Source organism: Pteropus alecto, unplaced genomic scaffold, assembly GCF_000325575.1.
Source record: "Pteropus alecto unplaced genomic scaffold, ASM32557v1 scaffold23, whole genome shotgun sequence".
NCBI classification, from domain to species: Eukaryota; Metazoa; Chordata; class Mammalia; order Chiroptera; family Pteropodidae; genus Pteropus; species Pteropus alecto.
In genome coordinates, this window is record NW_006435837.1 from 5651657 (window position 1) to 5672827 (window position 21171).

Sequence of the window (21171 nt, forward strand, 5' to 3'; positions counted from 1 at the left end):
TTCCTGCTATAAAAGCCAAGCCCTGTAAACCTAACCACTTACAGAAGCTAACCATTCTAGACCTTCCAGAAAGAGACAGTAGTGGGACAGTATACAGGTGCACTTTATCCAGATCCTATCTGTAGTCCACAGGCCCTTGAGATTCCAGTCAGAAGGAACCTGACCTTCAACAGAATGGATCTCTCTTTTTGGTCTCCATCTCATGTCAGCTCACTTTAGTGTTTCTGTATATGCTGTTGGGGCTCCTTGCCATTCCCACCATTGCATTTGTATACACATGCACATGCACACTCTTACTGAATGCTCCTGGAGAAATGTTTTGTTTCTTAAAAATCACTCAGAAATCACAATGCCACAAATCCCTCAATGTAGTTTTATCTCAGCCTCCCCTAGCCCATCTCCCAAGAAAACCGACTTCGAGTGGGAGTGGAAAGGAGGTAGGAAGGCACCTTGGCACTTTCTGCCCCTGCTAACAGAGGAGCCGTGAAAGAAGTACAAAACCTTTGGGATACTAGAGCTATGATCCCAGGTTGGCAGCCACATCTGCCACTTAGCAGGAGCCAAGGCAGGGTCTCCTCTGTATTCTCTAAGACATTTTGTATGAAGAGCTCAACTGATGTCTATTGATTTAAGTTTTGTGTCAGGTGTAACAAGTCCCAACTGACTCATATGACACTGTACAGCTCACAAAGTGCTTCCACATGCATCATGTCATTTAATTGGGGCTATAGTTCCTCAAGGTGGGTCTTCTTGTTCCCACTTTATAACAGGAAGCCAAGGAGAAGTTAGGAGGAGTGACTGTCACCTAGGCACAGCCTGGAAGTGCAACTGGGTCAACAGCCTAGACCTTCTGATCCTAGATCACTTGTTCTTCCTCTGTTCCCTGTTGTGGACATCTGGGGCCCAGCTGCCAGTACTTGGCCCTCACCGTCCTCCACTGAAGGACTAAAGAGTCTCCAGGGACTCTTAATTCCCACTCCACAGCCAAGGTTGTTTAATGTTCTGTTTCATAACCTCACTGTTACAGCATCCATCTGCAACTGTGCTAAGAAATGCTGCTTTCAAGGCCAGTCTCATAAACTGGGGAGTAAATAATAATCCTGCCAGGCTGATATACATAAGAACAGAATCTCCTCAAGAAAACCACTAGCAGCACTTGTTGTACCTCTATGACCTTTTTTTTATTTTAATTTTTCAAAAGACAGTCATTCATTCAAAAAAAAACAAAAACCATGAATGCTCAGAGAGGTCAAAAAGAGCCTTTTATCTTTTGGCTTCTTCCCCATCCCTTCCTACTCAAACCCAGAAAATTCCTGGTAGACACCATAATGTCAGAAGTGGAATAAGGATTTTGTCTTAGTTTCCTATTGCTATTACAAATTACCACAAATTTCTGCTTTAAAAAAAAACCATAAATTTATTATCTTACACTTTTGAAGGTCAGAAGTCTGAGTATGTATAGCATGGCTCAACTGAGTCCTCTGATGAGAGTTTCTCAAAAACAAAATTAAAGTCTTGGTAGAGTTCAGTTCCTTGTATCACAGGGCTGAGGTCCTCGTTTCCTCGTTGGCTGTCAGCTAGAAGAAGCCTCTCTCTGTTCCTCATGGCTACCTGTATTCCTCATCACATCACCTCTCTACTTGCAGGTCTTTATCATGCTTCACATCTTTCTGCCTTCCTTTTCTGCCTAAAAGGACATATGTGATCACATTGGCTCTGTTAGATAATTCAGGATAATCACCCTATATCTAAAGTCAGCTGATAAATAACCATAATTACATCCACAAAGTCCCCTTTGCCATGTAAGACAATATTACCACAGGAGTAATACCTGAGGGCAAAGATCACGGGGGCCAAAATTCTGCTTACCACAATCCATCCTCTGGTAGCCATGATTCTTGTCCATTCTGCATGCATCCATTCTTCATGGCCTCTAAGTCCAGATGTCTACTAAGTCTCTTTGCAGTATTTAGTCTTTCTCTTAGGCAATTTAGGATTTCTCTATAATTGTCTTTAATACTTCTCAGTCCTACTAATAGTCTTTAAAACTCCATTTTTCTACTAATAGACTGTCCAAAGCAATCTAGGCTTTTTTCTATCATGTTGCCATGTCCTGGGTGAGTTGCTTCACTTCTCTGGTTAAAAATTTCCTCATCTACACAGTAATTCTAGTTTCAAATTTTAGGAGAGAGAATATCTCACAGAATGATCTTAATCATCTCCTGTGTGGCTTGGGATTTCAGCCATTACCAGGTTTCACAAGAATGTCTTGAAATTATGAGTAGGCTGGTGTTCCCTGAAATGACCTCTGAGATAGAGGAACGTGTGTCTTCTACTTCTCAATGCTAGCCACAATGCCAAGGCCTGACACCAATCAACCATCAATTTTTAATTTAACAAATACATGTCTAACACTTACTAGGTACTGTTCTGAGTGCTTTATATTTATATTAACATATAGGCACCATTATTAGTAACTTATTGATGAGGAAGTGAGGCATAGAAAAGCAAGTAACTTGCCTAAGATCACATAGTCGGCTATTAAGAGATGGAGCCAGAATTTAAACCCTGGTAGTCAAACTCCAGATTGCATGCTTTTAGCCACAATGCTATGCTGCCAGAATGCCATCCTTTAGGCCACCTCTTCTTATTCATCCTAACAGTGAAGTTAGAAAAGGTGACAAGAGGAAATTATCACACCTCACCCCACTGCCTCCAACTGGACCACCAGAGAATTAAGAAAGAGTGGTGCTTGGAAGAAGAAAAGAAGACCCAAACCAGAGTTAGGGAAGGAGGTAGAAAATAAGGAAGCTAAGACATTAATGAGCTCAAAATGTTTAAAATTTAAACCATTTCTCCATTTTTCTGCTTCACTGCAGCTTGAAGCTGACTTGCAGAGATGCTGAGAAATTCTAGCATCTGGGAGTAGAGTGAAAAAGGGATCAGTTGGGGTCTTCATAGGGCCCAGCAGGTTGAACATACAGTGGGGGCCAATAAAAAAATTTGATCAAATCATATTTTAAAATAATTTAATTATTGTGTCTATCGGAGGGGAGGAAGAGCTATTGAAAACTTAAATTCACTATAACCAGTCATTCTGCCATCTAAGGGAAAAATTCTTATTACTGAGAAATAGATCTCTACATTGTTTCTTCCCCTTACGGAGCCTGGCAGGGAAAGAATGAGAAAATATGGAAATGTTAAAGCTCTGACCATTCTTCTATGCTGCTAAAGATGAGGTCGCAAACTGGCAATGCTTGGGCTTGAGCTGGCTTGCAGACATGTTTTGTTTGGCCTGCATAGTGGTAGCTTGCACAGTGGTTTTCTCCTCTGTTTTAAATCGGAAATGGTTGCCAATATATAAAAAAAAAATAGGCAAGAATCCTGACAAATGTATTGCAAATAAGTTCTACTGTTCCATAACTTGCCAAAACTCTTAGTTATGAATTTTGATAAACAGAAGTTCTTAACAAAATCCAATTTATCAATCTCTTCCGCTATGGTTAATGCTCTGTATAGCCTGTTTTAAAAACTTTATGATATTCAGGAAGATGTTAGTCGATGCTTTCTTCCAGAAGCTTTATTGTTTTACCTTTCACATTTAGATCTATGACCCATATTGATTTAATTTTTGTGCATGGTAGGGATCCAGGTTTTTTCTTTTCTTCCCATGTAGCTAGCCAATGGTTCCATCACCATTTATTGAAAAGATCTTTTCTCCCACTGAATGATGGCGTTTTTATGGTAAATCAAGGGATCGTACATTTGTGGATGTGTTCTGGGGTTCTCTATTCCATACATTGATATATTTGTCTAAAATTTACAATAACACACTCTTAATTACTGTGGCTTTATGTCTTGAAATCTAATCTAAATCTTCCAACTTCATTCTTCTTCAAAGTTATCTTCATTATTCATTAAGATGAACAGTTAACATTCGGTGTATTAAGGTATGTATGTTATTATTCAATAAAAAGTACCACAAAAGGGACTTTCTGGAGAGTGAGGGAGATGAGATATTGAACTTCTCTCAAGGAATCAGAAATCTAGCAACAGGGTGCTGTATGACAGTAATGTAGAGCTGCCTTTATAGACAGTGTATGCAAACTCCAATTTGTCACAGTCCCCACCTCTTGTTCCCTATCACTGAGGCAAATAGGCCAGTGCCACTTTTCTTACTTTTGACGGCTTCACTCATTTACATTGCCGCTTGGACCCTGGAGGTATTTGAATTAATGGACTAATTTAGCAGATCCTGTTGATGTGGCTTTGATCCTGTGAAGGGGTGTCCTTGGTAATTGAGAGGAGGCAACATTGCTCTGGATAATTGAGGGAAATGGAGGGAGACCTGAAGGGCTCCTTTAAAGCAGGTTTCTCTACCTTGGCATTACTGACATTGGGGCCAGATCATTCTTTGTTTTAGGTCCCGTCTTGGCCTCTACCCACTAGATGCCCCTCCACGTTGTGACAACTAAAAATGTTTGCAGATATTGCCAAATGTTCTCTGGGGGGCAGGGAGAGAATTGCGCCCACTTGAGATCAACTGGCCTAGACATAGAGTAGAAACAGGAAGGGAAGAAGAGAGATCTACAGTAGGGGTATGGGCACTGGGCTTCAAAAACACTGGCAGGATTGCTCCCCTCAGCCCCCCAGTTCTCACCTCCCTCTCTTCCCTCAGTTAGCAAAGCAGAACAATGGAGCTATAAAGAGGGAAGCAGGGAACACTTTGAAAAAGTAGACTGTGCAGCATGGAGCTGTAAACAGGATAGAGGCATCACGAACTCCAAGAGGCATCTTTTGCATAGAACACAATGTAAACAATATGCCCTGGAGTTGAGCAATGTGGTGATCCCAGATATAAACTACTTACAAGCTCCCATTTCCCTAAGTATTCTGTAAATTCTGCCCCTTTCCCATTCTACTCCATTGTCCATACACATACACATGAACGCCTCCTGTAAACGATGTTTAGAGGGGAAAATAGATGGTCCATCTATCAAACTAATTTCTAGGAAGCATGCCAGAGCCAGAAGTGACTAGGATAAAAATAACAGTTCTTCCACCATTACCTCTGCCTCTCAGAAAGATTGAGATGCAGGCTCTCACCATACGTGGGTTGAGGTTCAAGCCAATTCATTTGCATTTCAAAGGCCCTGCATCACAATTCTCTGTATCTGTATTTAATTCCCCAAGCATTATCTTTCTTCCTCTTGGCTTACCTTCAGCCTTGTAGCTTTGATTAAGTCTAATACAGGGCTGAAGGCACATGCTCTGGTCTGAAGTCATGTACCAAGGATGGAAGTGGTACACTCTAGGTAGAAGAATAAAGGGTGTATTCTCTGTAGAAAATTTAAAAACAATAATAAAACTAAAAGCCAGTTTGCTCTTATTATCACCATGAACCAGCAATTCTAAAATTTAGACATTGGTCAACGATAAAATGCTCCTTCCCCCAAAAAAACATTCTGTCAGTCTATGTTCTAAACGATCATTGTGGCTATTGTTGTTTTAAATAAATAAATAAATAAATAAATAAATAAACAAACAAACAAATAAATATATTATAACGTAAGCATAAGCAACATCAGAAGACACAGATATTACATATATGTACACACACTTGTCTACATGTAGTATGTCTTCTCCTGATGTTGCTTTTGCTTATGATGCTAGAGAATATAGTAAATCCTCACTTAACGTCATCAATAGGTTCTGTGACTAAGCTAAACAATGTAAAATAAAACCAATTTTCTCATAGGCTAACTGATATAAACGAGTAAGTTCCTACACTATTTCATCAATATTATAACAAAACGACACTGAATAAAACGACATTGTTTGAGAACCTGTTTGTACTCCCAGGTGGATCTTGAAAACTGCAGTGTCTGTGCCAAATCCTTTTTTTTCTGTCAAATCTGCTAAGAGGATTTCAGGACAATAAAGGAAGGTATATCTGGGTTACAATCATACTCAAAGATCTTTTTTAGTCTATGTTTGAAAGAAAAAATGCAATGAAGAGAAACCCACTCAGATGCCTGCAAATACTAATGTTCGCACTTCCAGAACACCTCATATTTGAAAAACAATATGACAGGAATCTTTGAAGTTGGAGTTTGCCATGGAGGTGCTACACTTGGAGCATTTTTGCCCCCGCCTTGGGGATATTTCAGAATTGTTAAATAACCTCAACTGAGAACTCTTGTTCAAAAGGAATTGGATATTTCAGCTTCACTTTCAAACTCTTTATTTCTGCACTTTGATAAGGCTTCTTGCCAAAAAAAAAAAAAAGCCTTGCACCTCTCGGTCATCTCAGGGGCCCAATACCTCCCTCCTCACTCCACCTCCACCCCACAAAAAGAGCTGAGGATGGAAAAAGTGTATGTTGTCCAACAGGACTCCTGCCAGCAGGGTTCAGTCCCTCGTGTCTGGGCATTGATCCTTTGTCCAAGCACATGCAAGAAGATGTGTAACAAATCAAATAAACAGGCTGGGTTCACATTAGAAAACATTAGTTTACAATCTTCCGATGAAGCATTTCCTTTCTATGGGACAGAAAAAAATTAGGAGAACACAAATCACTCCTTGAAGATTAATAAGTGACTTCATGCATTTGTCCTTAAATCTCAAAAGGAGCTGTAATCTCAGGGTGCTTTATGTCTGCTCGTGACATGCAAGGCCTTCCCATCTGGCCTTGTGCACAATTCTTGCCATTTCCTACCCTCTACAGTCCACAACCACCCATTCTATCCAGAGGAGATTCTTCTGCACTTCCCAGAATACACTACACTCTTACCCTGCCTTGCCTTAGCATACATAGCTCCCTCTTCCTAGAACATCCTCTTCTTAGTTAATGCCTATCTCCCCTTTTAAGATCCTTCTGTGAAGCCTTCAGGGATCTCCACTATGTAAATTAGATGCCCCTTCTGTGTGTTCTCAGAGCAACCTAGCCTTGTGTCTTTTGGCAGACTCTGAGCTCGCCAGAACTTTTTCCTACTCAATTCACAGCTAGACTACATTTCCCAGTCTCCCTTGGAGTTAACTGTTGTCATATGACTGAGTTCCAGGAAATGAAATATGCAGAGAAGTGATGTGTGCCACTTCCGTGAGAAATTGTATTCTCTCCAGTCTCTTTTCTCTACACACTGGCTAAAAGGAGAAAACTCTAGCCTTCGAGGAATATGGAGGCACACATGGAAGGAGTCTGAGTCTCTCCATAACCACAAAGGAAATGAAACAAATATAAACACCCACTCTGGACTGAGTGAGAAATCAACTTTCACTGTATCAAGCCACTGAACACTCGGGGTTCTTTGTTATAGCAGTTAGCTGATCCTAATACCTCATAGCACCTATCCTACACTGCATTAAAATTCATTTGCTGGTCTCTCTGAGCTCCCTGAGGGAAGGGATTCTGTCTTGTAGGTCTCATCTCTAGCTTCTATCATCATGCTTGCTACACAGTAGGGGCACAGTAAATATCTGTGGAAGGAAGGTCAGGAGACTCTGTAGCACAGCAGAAGTCTACCCTGGGAACATATTTATCCTTTACTCTGAATTAGCTGAGACCCTGGATGAGTCAATTTTGCCCCTCCACACTAGCGTCTTGACTGTAAAATGAGGTGAGTAGTTCAACTTCAGTGAGCATCAGTTATCACCTGGAGGGCTAGTTAACACTAAGACAGCCAGGCTTATTCCCAGAGTTCCAGATTTATTTGGTCTCGGGTGGGTCCTAAGAATCTTCATTTCTAACAAGTTCTCTGATAATGCTGACATTGCTGGTCTGGGGACCACACTTTGGGAAATGTGTGCCTAGATGATCTAAGATCTCTTTTATCTCTAAGGTGAGTGACTCAGTGATCCTCACCAGTGCTTGGGAAAGGTCAGGGCCTGGTGATCTCCAGTGTTAAACTTACAAGACAAATCATGAATGATTTTTCCAGAGTTAGCATTTGGAACGACTAGATTTGAAATATCCTCTGTGTGGCCCACCATTTACATTCACAATATGGAATAAAACCCCCACCTGTAGGAGACTGGTGCCTCCTAAAATTATTCAAATTTTAAATGTAAGAAACTGTAAATGGGGTGCCAGAATACTTAGGATTTTCAAGCCAACTTGTTCTTTTCCCTCCCCTTCACCTCCACTCCAGCTAAGGACATTATGATAGAAACATTTGAACAAAAAGAACACTGACAAGATGAAGCAAATAACCTGACTCCACATTATACCAAGTTTTCAATTCAGCAGATCTTTAAACTGCACTGTGAATTAGCCATGATTTCCCATGACTGCCAAGTGTTTACTGTGTACAAATATTTAAGGCCCTAGCACAGATCACCCGATGACAATAACCAAATCTCAGATTCTGATTTAATTTGGAAGACCGCCAACTCCTTTTCATGTCACTTGCATTAAATGCACGAGACCAAATGCGGACCACAAATATATTAACACCAAGACTCCATAAAAGCCACACTTAGTTATCATACATTTATTTTTAACACAGCACCCCAGTTTCACAGCATGTACATTTTCCAAAGTTGGAGATTCTTAACCTATGTTCTTCACAGACTTTCCAACAAGTGTGAAAAAGAGGCAGTAAGGTTAACTTGCTTGAGTCTACAAGTCACAATCCAAATATAGGATACCCTATATTTATGTTTAAGATCAATATACATAATGCTCTGAATGCTTAGCAAATGAATGAGACTCTGGCTGAGTAAAATATTAACACAACTTGTTAGCACATGACCATGAAAAGACAGAACGCATCAAATATATACTTTACTGTTACTCATTTTACTATTCAATGTACCTGTCATGAAAAAATATACATTTTTACTTTCGAGGTTAAAATAGATCATCAGCTCATTTTCTCTCCTGGCCCTCTGCTACAAAAACTAGAATGGCTCTTCCCGCTTGTGGCTCACTTGAACATCTTATTTGTGCTGAAGACAAAAAGAATGGCAGTGCTAAAGAAAAGGGTACACCTGGTTTTCAACGTGGGTGCAGCTGAAGCCCTCACACAAATTGCCTTAAAACAAAGCAAAAATAACACAAGTCAGTTGATACAATCATCTATAATGGGGTTATTGGATCAGCTGTTCCATTCCCAGGGCAGAGGTCCCTGAAGGAGCTTTAGGATCTAGTCCTGTTGTCCAACAGAATCCTTTAGGACAGAACTGGTGCCTGAAGTTTTCCTTATTGTAGTCCCCAAATTCCAATTCAAGCCAGTGTCCTCTAGTCTTCTGAGTCATAAACCTACTTTCTTCAACCTCACACAACAGTGAACTTAGAGCGAGACAGGAGAACTCAAAAAACACGAAAAATAAACAATCTCCATTTGTTAAGAGCAGAGCAAGGCTTCTGTGACTAGAACAATTCCTCTAATCAAAGCCTACAATGCCTTTTAGAAAAGGTTCCTTTAACATAGTGTGTGTTAATGTAGAAAATAACTATAGAACCGAAAAGCAACTATCCACCTGGAATGTCTTACATGAACAGACTGGCTGTTTCAGGGAATGCTTGTAAGGCAGCCTCTGAATATTTTGGGGGAGGGAGGCAGCTCTTAGAATCTGCTTGCATTGCTTTTAAAGTCTGGCCCTCCATGTCTGCTGTTCTTACAGTTGCTCTTGGGAGGGTCACATAACTAGATGCAATTCTCATTACAAACAAGCAAAGCAGAGTGGCTCACAGAGTAAGACTCACACGCAAATATCCATCAATGACTGATCTGTTGGCATTGGTGGGCGGTATCCTTTAGCCTGTGCCAGAGGAGGAGCAAGATATGCCAGCTAAGGACTCCAAAAACCCAAATTCCCACTTTTCCTTAGGAACTTGAACCACACTGAGTCATGATGCAAAAACCTGTAACAAAACACCAGTAACTAAAGTGTAAATTCAAATGATCTTTTGAACAGTTTTAAAAGAATACACTTGAAACAGAGTAAACCAGTTGGAAAGAGAAACCAGTTACGAGTGTTCTATTTAACTAGAGGAGAAAAAGGCCTCTCAACTGATATTTCAGTTTGTTCACATTCATAAATTTCAAGCCGTGATTTACTGAGTCCTACTTATCAATAATATGGAAAGACCTGGTTGCTATGATCTTAAATTCTTTTTTTTTTTTTAATGTTTAAAATCACATTCCCTTGGTGATATCTAGCCAGAGGTGTGATTCTAGTTTGTGTTGAACAAATGTTTTTAGCTCTAAGGTGTTATACTGTAGTTGAGAGCTTTCGAACTACTGCTTACAAGACATGTGCAAAGGCTTGTCTTAAATGCAAGAAACGCATCCGTTCCAGATTATTTTCTTATTGATCTTCTGAATACACATCTAGTATTACCATGGTTGTGACATCATTTAAAAAATAGACAATGTCATTTACAAACAGACTATAGAATCAAGTGACATATGAAGAGAAGAATGCTTTATGATAGTTCAGACATTGGTAGGAAATCAAAGGAAAACTTATGTTTTTGATCACTTACCCTAAAGTATGCTGAAATTGAACATTTGCAACCCAAGTAACCAAAGATATATTGAAGAAAGCTATAACTTACTACATATTGAGTTCATTTCAATCACAGTAGTCTATTTTAAAAACAAACTCCCTTAAGGAATACAGGAATGGAATCCATTCAAAGCAACAGCTCTCAAAAGTTCTGCCAAGAAACTCAGAGTAATTTATTGCATCATGAAAGGTGAGGTGTTCAGAAGAACAAATAGTTCAATCGTATTCTTTCCCTTCAGATTTTATTTTCTGCATCAATCCAAGAGAAATATCTAGATCTAAAACTCATTAAAACATGTTTTGATATTTTAAGACTGATTAAGTAAATAAAATTCAACATGGTAAATAGAAAAAAAAACCTTCTAATCTACTTTTAGTATTGCTAGAGGCTAGAGCACTTAGAATCCATAAAATCACACTGGCATCCCAACTCTGCCACTAGTTACTCTCTTTCTATAGCTTCTTAGGCTAGGAACTGCATTTTCTCAGGGCCTTGGTTTCCCCACAAGCAAACAGCAAGAGATGGGTACAGGCTCTCTCAGCTCAGACTTCCAGTTCTCAATGACAGTAAAATAGACACAGCTTCCAGCTAAGCTGCCACCTCTCCCCATCAGGCCCAAGCACTTCTCAGATATCTACCTTCTGGTTTTTCTTCATGTCTATTGGATAGGGAGGTGGCAAAAGCTATATGGCACATACAAGTGACGCTGAGGTACTCAGTAAGCCCGCTATCAACTCCTACTGTGTTTCATCCTTGGGAATACAAGACCTCGATGGAAGAAGACCACTTACCAACAACATTATTAAGTCCCCATGGATGGGAGCAACATTGGGCTCCTGTCCACAGAATTCTGCCCAACAAACAAATATGTCAAATTCTGGAGTAGTTTCACAGGAGAGGTATAATGGTGATTTCAATAACCCAGCCTTCCTATAAATCACATTAAAGGCTCACAGAAACATTATTAGGAGTTATAATCCTAAATCAAAAGTGCACATCCTAAGATAACAGAGAAATAGAGGATGAACACTAGTTAGGTAATAATATCATGTGTGTAAGTATAAGTATGTATATGTGGTTGTATTTATTTTTTTAAAAATCCACTTCTAAACAACTAATAAACTATGGTCACTACAAGTCCAGAAGGTTAGGTATAGACATTATTGTTATGTGCTTTAGTGCAATGCCCACTTTAAAATATTGGTGAGACTATGCAACTCATGGGGCTGTGATTGTCCAATGCAAGTTTTTTCCTTTTATGAATATCAAACCAACTAAACAAAATCCCAATCTAATTTGGCTCACTCTGGCATTGGCTTGATGGGAAAGACATGTCAATATTTTAAAATACATAATACAGAATAACATTCCTTAGTTTATATGTCTGCTTACTATCTCGAGTGTATATATACTGGAGGATAGTGAGATATAGTGCATATGCTAGTCTCCTGGATCAAAAGGCAAACATGCTGTAAAATGTCTGCAACAAGGACACTGTTGATAAAATTTGTTGCAGTACCCAGATCTCAGAACATGGGAAAGAGGTTACCTTTGCACTGACCCATTCATGATCTTAGGAAGTGTTTAAACTGATTCCAAACCCTTCCAACAGGGACAAAAAGGGGGGAGGCAGCGAAAAGGAAAAAAGGAATAGAGATTTGTTCAACATTTGTGATTTTCTAAGTCAAATCAATTCGAAAGCCTTTAATATGCCCAGAATAGAATCAAGAATTTGTTTCTTTGGAAAAGCATCATCTGTTTGAGCCTTTCTCTTCTGCAATTAAGCTATTGATAAGGCTTGCCAATGGAATAAGGAAGCATTAAATAGACTCCTACTTTTCTAAAAGCTGTCAACTCTGTTGAAATTAAAGGCTTAATCTCACACGCTGCAAAAGGACCCTGGGCACACCCCACCCCTCTATCCTAAGAATGGGTAAAGTAGGAACATTAAAGTTGGTGTGCCTTGATCCCTGTGAGGGTTGGTCAATTCCCACTTTCCACTTGAGCTTTCAGGAGATGCAGCAGCTATCGGAATTTCTATAGGATACAGACTTCTGCAATTTGAGCTCACTGTTTTACATCACTTATATTGGAGTCAGTTGGGCCCCTCTGGACTGCACATAAATCGATCACTTCCCAAGGGTCTATTTCACAGAGAACCAAACAGTTGTGTATCCAGTGACAGAATTGGCTTTCTTTCATTATTTCTTCACACCCAATAACACAATCACAATCCAGGTTAAAATAACAAAGATAAAAATAATTACCAGAGATTGTTGGATTGTTGGTAACAACTGCTTCCCCTCTTCTTCCCCAGTTTGAATACCTGGGTTCAAACAACAAATATTTATCAAGCCAGTCTCATCAGCCTTTCATATTTGATGGGTAGTTTCCAAATTCATGCATTTACAGACATGTTATCCCATGCAGGTTCAAAGCAGAGATCTGGCAACTATTTATTTAATTTGATTGGGCAAAGCAGTTAAAGCACATTGCTCTTGCCCTAAAATTTATATGTAAGTACTGAGTTATCTGGGTTGATGGCCTAGCTGGACCAAGTTAAACAGATCACTGACAAAACTTCCACTCTACAGAGGTGTAAAGACCCAGTAAATCTTTGACATTCAGTAGAAAACAACAGTCATGTATTATTTGTAGATAGATATAATATCAAAATGGCACTAGAGAAGCAATTTTTGGCATATGGTGGTGGAGGGCAAGCGCCAATCTAAATATGATGCTTTTGTTTTATTTTAGTTTTAGTTTTTATTATCATCATGCCAAAGACTACCCAGTTAGAATTCCAATTACTCAGGAAACCAACCTACTGTACATGATATACATATAAAACTAAAACAAGCATCCTGAAGGTACTGGGTTATAAGGTTTTGTACAAATCATAAATTCTTTAAATAAATAATGCTCTAAATTGTTATTTGCTAGAAGACCAATTTTTGGTAAGGAGCAACATCTAACACCTTGAGAAAGTACTTAAGAATGGGAAAGAAATTCCACTGATAATTACAATTTCATGTGTGATAATCAGTTGTATTTTTTCCACCACAGTAAAACATAGAAGTACAACAGAAAAGATGACATGGATTCTATTCCGCTGCTCACAGCTTTTGACACAGTCAGACATCTATGACAAGTAGTTGGATTGAAACATTCGAAGGGAAGATCCTGGCAGAAAAGGTCACCAATATTACTTGGATCTTGGGGGTCACAAAACGGTGACTGGACGAAGTTGTTCCAATTGGTTTTCCAATGCAATCCGTTCTTGATGAACCTCCTGAGTTGTACAAAACAGAAGAGAAACAAAAAAACAAAGGAGTCATTTCCTGGGTTTATCCCTGCTTCATCAAATATTAAAAAGAAATTTATAATTGGACCCACGAAGACAGGTACCATATGACTCAAGGATGGGTAGACTGGAAGTTACCATGTTTATAACTGGTGGCTAGACAAAGTAAGCTTCACATTTTGTAATCCTTCATCTCTTGAAGATGATGAAATGGAACTGACTGCCTGCCCCCTCCGCCCCTACCACTTCGATCTCACCTTCAGTTTTAACAGGATCAGTGGCCAGCAGAGAATGATGTTAAAAATTAAAAGACTGATTAGGAGGGAGTAGAAAAGCAAAACCGGACTCCTAATACTGAGAGGTGAGCCATCAGGGGCTCAATTTCTAGTTCAATCTCTCGTTTTTAATCCGGCACTACTCAGTCAGGTCTGAGGGATGAAAAAGTACACTAGTCATCCCTCCACTAAAGTCTCATTCAGGCCCTTGCACAAAATATGGCTTAAGGTGTGACTTCTGGGTGAAAGGCAGAAAAGAGAATCAACAATATGCTATTTAGGAATTCAAATTTTCAGCCATAAAATATATTTATTGTCAGGGACAGAGGACAACACATAAAGGTGTCCTTAAATAGAATCAAAGTGGGAAAGAATTCTGTATAAAGACTCAATTCTGAGATGGCCCGGAAGAACCAACATGCTAATAGTCAGCACAGAACTCAACAAGCATTCATTCACCCACCCTCCTACCCACCCGTCCAACAGTCTTTGAGATCTATCTACTATGGGCCAGATTCTGCTCTAAGTGTGATGATATCAGCAAAGAACAAGACAAATCAGATCAATACCCTTGCAGGGCTAGAGACAATACAAGATACTTTCAGAAAGAAACAAATAAGGTGACGTAACAGAGCAATGGGGAATCTGAGAGAAAGGTGGAGAGGGTGGTCAGGGAAGGCTTCTCAGAGGTGACACTATTTGAGGAAAGACTTGAATGAAGTGAGGGGTGAGCCAAGTGAAGACACGGGGGAAGGATATTCAGGGAGGCAAAGACCCTGAGGGAGGGAACAAGGTTGGTATGTTTGATAGACAAAAAGTCTACGTGACCAGAGCAGAAGGAACAGGGAAGATATTGCCAAGAGGTGAAGTCAGAGAGTTAGGTAGGAGACTTGTGGGCAGGGCAAGGAATGTGGACACCATTCAAAGTATGAGGGGATGGTATAAAGGGCTTTGTATCAGGGAAGACACATGGCCTGATTTAGAATTCAAGTTTTTCACTCTGGCTACTGTGTAGTGGGACAAGAGTGGAAACAGGGAGAAGCTGGGAGGTTACTGCATGGATCCAGGTGAGAAATGAAAAGGGCTTGGATCAGGGTAGTAGCCATAAAGATGGATAGAAGTGGATGGATTCTGGATATAGTTGAATCTAGAACTCATAAAAACTTGATGAAGTTGATGTAGGAGAGAAGGAAGGGGATTTTGGATTGAACAAGTGGGTACTGGTAGTGGTAGTAACTGAGAACAAGATTGGATGAGAAACAGGCATTTCAAGGAGAGGGTTGGAAATTAAGCATCTAAGATTTGTACGTGAGATATATTAGGAGAAAAAGTTCAGTACATAGTTGTAAACGTATGTTTAGAACTCAGAGGAAAAAGAAGTAGGGCTTAAAACAAACAGGATCGCCAGGCTACAGGGAGTCTTCAAAGTCATGGGACTATATAACATCATCTTGCAAAAGAAAATAGATAAAGGTTGTGGATAAAGATGTAACAGAACATATGTAGCATGCTCATTCCCTACTGAAACTCTACTAAAACAACAAAAAAATGTTTAAGTCATAGACACACAAGAGCAGGGAAAACAAAAGAGAAGAGGTAGTGGAAATAAAATGTGTAAGCTGGAAGGTGAACTGATGAATGGTAAATGACTTAGCGACTCCAAGAAATATAAATGTGAGGCATCTATCAGTTGCTAAGTATATCTCCTCTAATTATGCATTATGGAACTGGAGAAATACCCGCAGGGTGGATTCAGGGATCCATAGGACTCACTGTGAGATGGGCCTGAGCCTCAACTCCACTGACCACCTAACCTCCATAAGCTTCTGCTCTGAATGGTGTATCACAGTGACATTTGGGATTTCCTGGAATTAGTGTCAGTTCAGAACCAGTGTCCAGTAATCCTCACAAAATCTGACTAGTTCCCTTTCCCCAGTGCACAGTCATCCTGGTAATTAGCCACAGATTTCTTTGGGAAATGCTAGAAGATTAATAGTATAAAAATGTGGCACAGTGGAGTCATTCCTTAAGGTAACCCAGGTGCCTCTTTATTCAAGGAGTTCTGTATCTGTAAATTGACTTAGTCTTGGAACTGATTGAGAGGCCATGACTAGAGCTCTGTTTTAATGGCTAATCGGATTTGTGTTCTCTAGATGTAGAAGGTTTTCATTCACAGATCAAGTAAAGAAAATGTAATCGTCAGATAAGCAGGAAGATAAAAGAAGAACCAATCTGATTTACACAGAAGAATCCCTGAAAGACTCAAAATGGCAACATCAGATACCCATGAAAGTAGACATAAAAGAGAGGAAGAGGGCTGGATAACGTGTTGGTTGAAAGTCTGCTTCAGAAGCAATTAGATCCCCGGCTTCTTTCTGCCACCATGGCAGAATGCTGAAAAGGTAAAAGAGAAGGCCCCACAACATGTTATGAACTTTCAATGAGTGTTTTCATATTCTTTCTAAATATAAGCAAAGAAGGACCATCAGATATTGAAAGAAAGCATCTAATGAGAAATACATACGACAAAATAAAAAAAGTATTTGGGAAGAAGAAACGCCATCAAGAGAAACTATCACAACAATGAAACAAGAATAAGATATCGTCAAAAAGAAACTACAAAAAATGAACTTTGTTTACTAAACAACAAGAGATTTAGAATTTAAAAATTAAGTCGGTCTCCAGAAAAGGAGGGCAGGAGATGGGGAGAGGAAGGAGTGGAGGAGGAGAAGAAGAAGAAAAGGAAGGAAGAGAAAATTAGAGAACAAAGCTAAGAGGTCCAATGTCTGAAAAAATATCTGCATGGGAGAAGAGTGAAAATGGGGGGCAGGGATAATCGACAACAAAAATAAAGTCCCAGAACTGAAGAATATGGGTTTCCAAATTAAAAGGGCTCACCAGTATAAAGAACAATGGATGAAACATAGCTACACCAAAGCAGAGAGAGAGAGAGGGGAGAAAAACCAAAACCAAACAAAATACAAAACAAAAACAAGGTCACATACAAAGATTCATAAACCAAAATGAAGCTTAACATTTTAAAAATAATTTTCCTTTGTATTGTCAGATGATAAAACTGACTAGTTTTTTCTTTTAGTGAACAGTTGTATAAATTACAACACATGTATAGATTTGTGTAACTACCACCACAAAGAGGGTACATTACATTTCCAATAAGCAAAAAGCTGTCTGATACTACTCATTGACATACAAACCCTCACCTCATGCATACCTCCTGACAACCACCAGTCTATTTTCCAGCACTACAGTTTTGCATTTTCAAGAATGTCAACTAAAAGGAGTCATGCAGTACATAACCTTTTGACACTGACTTGTTTCACGAAGCACAATGTCTTTACGGTTCATCCAAGTTGTTTTGTGTATCTATTTTGAGTACTATTCTATTGTGTGAATGTACCAGTTTATCCATTCATCCTTTGAAAGATATCTGGGTTGTTTTTGTGTTTTAGCTATCACATAAAACTGCTATGAACATTCGTGTACAGGTTTTTGAGTAAACATACATAAGTTTTCATTTCACTAAGGTAGATATCCAGGAGTAGGACTTCTGGGTCATGTGGTAAGTGTATGTATAACTTCATAAAAAACCGCCAAACAATTTTTCAGAATGGGGTACCATTTTGCATTCCCATCACCAATGCATGCGAGTTCCACTTGCCAGCACTTGGTGTTACTACCATTTTCTGTTTTGGCAATTATCATATGTATGTAGTGGTATGTAATCAAGTTTTCTTGTTTTTTATTTTTATTTATTATGGTGATATTGGTTAATGATATCCAGTAAGTTTAAAGTGTACAATTCAACAGTAAGTCGTATATATTTTGTATTGTATGTTCACCCATAGTTATAGATTTCTTTCTGCCACCACATATTCGTAATCCTGTTTTTAATTTGTATTTTGCAAATGGTTAACAATGCTGAATATCTTCTCGCATGTTTATTTGTCATCCTTATATCCTCTTTGGTGAAGTATCTGTTCAAGTCCTTTGTCCATTTTTTAGTTGTTTGAGTTTTGAGAATTATTATTGAGTTTTAAGAGTTCTTTATATAATCTAGATACAAGTCCTTTGTCAAATATGTGAATTGCAAATATTTTCTCTCAGTCTCTAGCTTGTCCCTTAATTCTCTTGACACAGCAAAAGTGTTTTTGGCACAGCAAAAGTTTTTAATTTTGATGAAGTCCAATTTACTGATTCTTTTGTTATAGATTGTGTTTTTGGCGTCATTTCTAACTCCATGTCATGAAGATTTTAATATTTTCTTTTAAAATTTTATACCTTTATATTTAACATTTGCATCTATGACCCATTTCAAGTTAATCTTTGTATATGGTGTGAAGTTTAATCAAGGTTCATTTTTTTATATATGGATGATCGATTATTACAAAACAATTTGTTAAAGACTACCCTTTCTCCATGAATTGGTTTTGTGCTTCTGTCAAAGGTCAAATGGTCTACGTCAGGACTCTCTATCCTGCTCCACTGATCTATGCATCAATCCCTCTAATACCGTGCTGTTTTGTTTTTTGAAACTTGATATTAAAGTAATTCCTTCACCTTTGTTCTTCTTTTCAAATTTGTTTAAACTATTCTAATTCCTTGGCCCTTACATGTAAATTATAGGATTAGCTGGTCTATACTTACAAAAAAATTCTGCTTAGAGAAAAAGGAACCCTCATACACTGCTGGTGTAACTGCAAATTGGTACAGACACTATGAAAAACAGTATGGAGGTTCCTCAAAAAACTAAGAATTTATCTACCATATGATCCAGCAATCCCTCTACTGGGTATTTACCCAAAAGACTTGAAAACCCATATCCGAAAGATATTTGCACACCGATGTTCATAGCAGCATTATTCATGGTGACCAGGTCATGGAAGCAACTGAAGTGTTCTAGATAGGTAATTGGCTAAAGAAGCTGGGGTACATATATACAATGGAATATGACTCAGACATAAAAAGAGAAGAAATACTGCCATTTGCGACAACATGGATGGACCTCAAGATAATCATGCTAAATGAAGTAAGCCAGACAGAAAAAAATGGAAAATCACATGATAACACTTATATGTGGGATATAAACCTAAAAGCAACAAACGAACAGGAAAAACAAGCAGAGACTCATGGACATGGACTACAGACTAGGGGTTACCAGAGGGTATGGGGTGGGGGAGGGAGATGGGGTAAAGGGGATCAAATATGTGGTGACAGAAAGAAATCTAACTATGGGAGGTGAATACACAGTGTAAACATATATATGCCTTCCTGTTAAAGTGTACAGCTGAAACTTACTGGATTTCGTTAACCAATGTCAGCATAAAAAAAATCCTTCTGGGATTTTGACTGGTATTACAATGAATCTATAGATCACTTTGGAAAAAACACTACTATACTAAAATCTTCCAATTCACAAATGGCATATGCCTCTCCATTTATTTTGGTCTTCCTGAATTTCTTTTAGCAGTATTTTGTAGTTTTCAGTATGCAGATTCTGTGTGTTTGGATGAATTACATCTAAGTATTCATTTGGGGGAGGGGGTAAGCTATTATGAATGGTATTATTTTTTCAAATTCTCATTACCAATTATTATTCATTGCTTGTATATAGGAATATGATTGTTTTTTGTGTGCTGACCTTGACAGAGGTCATTATATAATGTTAAAAGGGTTATTTCATCAAGAACATATGAAAATCATAAATATATATATATCTCCAACATAAGAGTATCTAAAGATATTAAACAAATACTAACAGATCTGAAGGGAGAAACAGACAATACAATAATAGTAGGGAACTTCAATAATCCACTTTCAAAAACAAGTACATCATCTAGACAGAAAATCAGTAAGAAAATGTTGGACTTGAACCATACTTTATATCAATGTACCTAACAGACATACACACAACATTCCATCTAACAGCAGAATACATATTCTTCTCAAGTACACATGGAACACTTTCCAGGATATGTCATATGATAAGTCACAAAACGAGTACTGGCAAATTTAAGAAGACTGATATCATATCAAGTATCTTTTCTGATCACAATGTTATGAAACTAGAAACCAACAGCAAGAGGAAAGCTGGATAATTCAAAAATATGTGGAAATTAAATAACACACTTCTGAACCAATGGGTCAAAAAAAAGAAATCAAAAGAGAAATCAAAAATATCCTGAAACAAATGAAAATGGAAACACAAAATACCAAAAATGGGCAATAGGTATACGAAAAGGTGCTCAACATCCCTAATCATCAAAGAAATGCAAATCAAAATCACCATGAGCTATCACCTCATACCTGTTAGAATGGCTGTTATCAAAAAGACAAGAGATAAGTGATAAGTGTTGGCAAGGACATGAAGAAAAAGGAACCCTTGGCACTGTTGGTAGGTTCCAATATAAATTGGCAGAGCCACTAAAAACAAAAACAAAAACAAAAAACAAAAAACAGTATAAAGGTTCCTCAAAAATTTTTTAAAAATCATATGATCCAGCAATCCCCTTCCTGGGTATATATGCAAAGGAAATAAAATAGGATCTCAAAAGGATGTCTGCACTCCCATGTTCATTGCAGGATTATTCACAACAGCCAAGACATGGAAACCATCACCACAATTTATGCCATAAAACTATCACCTCTAAAAAGGCTCCTCCTATCATTATTATTATTATTATTAATAATATTATTATTCATGTATGTGATAAGAACAGTTAACATAAGATCTCCCCTCTTAGCAAATTCTTAATTATACAATACGGTATTGTTAACTATGGGTACTATGCTATATAGTAGATCTCTACATCTTATTCATCTTGCATAACTGAAACTTCATGCCCTTTGAATGATACCTCCTCGTTTCCCCTTCTCCCCATTCCCTGGCAACCACCATTCTACACTCTGGTTCTATGAGTTTGACTATTTCACATTCCTCATATAAGTGTTGTCATGTAGTTTCATCCTTCTGTGTCTGGCTTATTTTCCTTAGCACAATGTCCTCCGTCCTCCAGGTTCATTCATGTTGCTGCAAATGGCAAGATTTATTTATTTTT

At 38.4% G+C, this 21171-nt stretch overlaps 1 protein-coding gene across 1 annotated transcript in view; it reads right to left on the bottom strand.

Moving 5' to 3' along the window:
* Positions 1 to 13201: 13201 nt before the first annotated feature.
* The window catches only part of REPS2 (RALBP1 associated Eps domain containing 2), a 133669-nt gene continuing 125699 nt past the window's right edge, over positions 13202 to 21171 (bottom strand). The window contains exon 18 of the mRNA XM_025046608.1: positions 13202 to 13808. Within this exon, the coding sequence (XP_024902376.1) occupies positions 13740 to 13808 (69 nt within the window). The 3' untranslated portion in view covers positions 13202 to 13739. The remainder of the gene's footprint in view (positions 13809 to 21171) is intronic.